We start from the raw sequence: 3,159 nt of genomic DNA on the forward strand, positions 1-3,159 counted from the left end.
TCAACACAATAACTCAATAATCTATTTAATATGGAAATGCTGAAACCCTCCAGTCACATATCTTCCATTTGCCAAGTAGAACAAATTGCTCAGCTTATCAGTTTTAACTAATCTACTATCTTGTGTCATTTCTTTTTATTAGAAGAAGCTCCTTTAAACCATAAAAGACTTGTACTTTTTTCTCTCCTCCCCTCATTGTGTTGTCAGTGTAATCTACCAATCCATGTATGCAGACGTCATAAAAAATCTATCTCGTGTCTGTTTTTTTTTTTTCCCATTGGGATGATGTGCCAAATACTAGTAATAGATAATTTTCTCATTAATATTACAAGATTAAAACTTTTTCTGCAAACCATCTGCTATGACTTGGTTGGGCAAACCGGTCGGATAAAGGCCTGGACCCTTCACGTACCTAAAAATCGAAGGCCTAGAGGATTCCCAAAATGCCCCTCCCCCTCTCCGGAAGACCCACGCCGATCCCACCACCGACCACCCCGAGCGCTCTGTGCGACCTCCTCCTCTCCCTTTCCGCCGCCCGCGCCCTCGCGCAGGGCCAGCAGCTTCACGCCTACCTCCTCAAGTCCGGCGCGGTCCCCTCCGCCGCCGCCCCCCTCTCCAACCACCTCATCACCTTCTACGCTCGCTGCGGCCTCCCCCTCCTCTCCCGCCGCGCCTTCCTCGACCTCACCGCCTCCCCCCGTCCTTCCGCCCCTGCCTGGTCCGCCCTCATCTCTGCTCTCGCCCAGAATGATCTCCCCACCGACGCCCTCACCGCCTTCCGCTCCATGCTCCTCGCCGGCGTCCCCCCCTCCGACCGTACCCTCCCTTCCGCCGCCAAAGCCTGCGCCGCCGTCGCACTCCCCTCCCTCGCCCGCTCCCTCCACGCCGTCGCCCTCAAAACCCCCTTCCATACCGACGTCTTCGTCAACTCCGCCGTCGTTGACATGTACTCCAAGTGCGCGCTCCTCCCCGACGCCCGCCAGCTCTTCGACGAGATGCCCCAACGCAACGTCGTCTCCTGGAGCGCCCTCATCTTTGGCCACGCCCAGGCTGGCCTCGACGCCGACGCCTTAAACCTCTTCAAGGCCACCCTTGCTGAACCCGGCATCGACCCCAACGACTTCACCTACTCTTGCGTCGTCCGCGTCTGCAGCACCGCCACCCTTCTTGACCTCGGCTGCCAGATCCACGCCAGCTGCGTCAAGTCCAGCTTCGACGCCTCCCCCTTCGTCGGCAGCTCCCTCGTATCTCTGTATTCCAAATGCGGCCTCGTCGACAATGCATATCAGGTGTTCGACGAAATGCGCGAGAGAAACCTCGGCGCCTGGAATGCCATCCTCATCGCTTCCGCCCAGCACGGCCACACCCGCGCCGCCTTCGACCGCTTCAAACAGATGGAAGCCGCCGGCTTCCAGCCCAACTTCATCACCTTCCTCTGCCTCCTCACCGCGTGCAGCCACGCCGGGCTGGTCGACGACGGCGAGCGGTACTTCGCACTGATGTCGGAGCGCGGTGTCCAGCCCGGGCCGCAGCACTACGCTGCCATGGTGGACATGCTCGGCCGGGCGGGACGAATCCCAGAGGCGGTATCGTTCATCGAGTCCATGCCGCTGGATCCGACGGAGTCGGTGTGGGGCGCACTGATCACAGGGTGCCGCATCCACGGGGACACGGAGACGGCAGCCTACGCGGCCGGAAAGCTCTTCGAGACGGGCTCCTTGAGCTCGGGCGCTCACATGCTGCTCTCCAACGCGTACGCGGCGGCGGGGCGGTACGCGGAGGCGGCGCAAGCGCGGAAGGCGATGCGCGACCGCGGAGTGCGCAAGGAGACGGGGCTGAGCTGGATGGAGGCGGGGGGGCGGGTGCACACGTTCGTGTCGGGCGACCGGTCGCACCCGAGGAGCGAGGAGATCTACGGGGTTTTGGAGGAGGTGGAGGAGAGGATGGAGAGGATGGGGTACGAGGCGGACACGAGCCAGGTGCTGAGGGACGTGGGAGGGGAGGAGAAGCGGCGGGCGATCAGGTACCACAGCGAGCGGCTGGCGATCGGGCTGGGGTTGCTGATGGTGCCGGAAGGGAGGCCGATCAGGGTGATGAAGAATCTGAGGGTGTGCGTGGATTGTCACACGGCGATCAAGTATCTGACGAGGTGCACCGGACGGACGGTGGTGCTGAGGGACAATAATCGGTTTCACCGGTTTCAGGATGGGGTGTGCTCCTGTGGGGACTATTGGTAAAATATAAGGGGTCGTTTTAGCTGTTGACCCCTGACCATCTAGAAATCATACGGCAAATAGTCCGAAGTCCTCTGCGATCGGGTCATGGGAACGGAAAATATGATTGGTGTGGTGTATGGATGACGTGGGGCACCTTTTGTGTAGGGTATAATTTCTCCTAATTCTCCTATTATTTATTGTTCATTACTCATTTTGTTTCTTCCTTATTTATTTTATTTATTAGAGCTTCACCGATGAGAATGTCACGGTACTTTCTTCTTTATGAATTTCTAAGAAGATTTTGGAAAATGACATACATGATTCATTTGTACTGCCAACCATCCGTTTTGGTATTCATTACTCATTCTCTGAGATGCTTCTCATTGTCGAAGTTATACATCGTCAAAATTGAGATGTGTTGGTAATTTGTTTTTCTTGAGAGACTAAGTTGGTGTCCTGGCAATAATTTTTTTTTTTTCAGATTGATTAAAATAATTTATAAGATAATAATGCTATGCTTTATAATAACAGGTTTTAATGGTATAATATAATATGATATAATATTATATAATATAGTATTATAGTGTGATATAATTATTATCATTATTATTCTATTATAATAATCATATCATAACAGATAATATTTGTTGAACGACAATTTCTCCGTTGAGGGGACATGGACGGTGTGGTTATTCCCCTAACAAATTTCTACATGTGCAAGGGTGTGCTGTCGGCATTAGATACTCGAAAAAAAAAATAAAAAATAGTATTGCAAATCTTGATGTTTTGATCTTTATGAACTTTCGCTACCATAATACCGTTTGTTTGAAAAAAGAGGATGTAGAGTATAGTTAAGACTATGACTCTATGCTACAGTTATTGATAAACTAGAGTTGAATTACATGACTAAACATAAAGAATTTAAAGGATAAATGCAATAATT

General features: G+C 52.0%; 1 protein-coding gene across 1 annotated transcript; it reads left to right on the forward strand.

The window, feature by feature from the left end:
• The first annotated feature begins 419 nt into the window (after positions 1 to 419).
• LOC105033112 (putative pentatricopeptide repeat-containing protein At5g52630) lies at positions 420 to 2,554 on the forward strand. Its single transcript, XM_010907767.4, has one exon. The coding sequence runs from the start codon at positions 444 to 446 to the stop codon at positions 2,235 to 2,237; it is 1,794 nt and encodes a 597-aa protein (XP_010906069.1). The 5' UTR covers positions 420 to 443; the 3' UTR covers positions 2,238 to 2,554.
• The last annotated feature ends 605 nt before the right edge of the window (positions 2,555 to 3,159 follow it).

Source organism: Elaeis guineensis, chromosome 13 (genome assembly GCF_000442705.2).
Source record: "Elaeis guineensis isolate ETL-2024a chromosome 13, EG11, whole genome shotgun sequence".
NCBI classification, from domain to species: Eukaryota; Viridiplantae; Streptophyta; class Magnoliopsida; order Arecales; family Arecaceae; genus Elaeis; species Elaeis guineensis.

Excerpts from the sequence above, each read along its gene's own strand:
- LOC105033112 (XM_010907767.4), top strand. The coding sequence starts at position 444 with ATGCCCCTCCCCCTCTCCGGAAGACCCACGCCGATCCCACCACCGACC.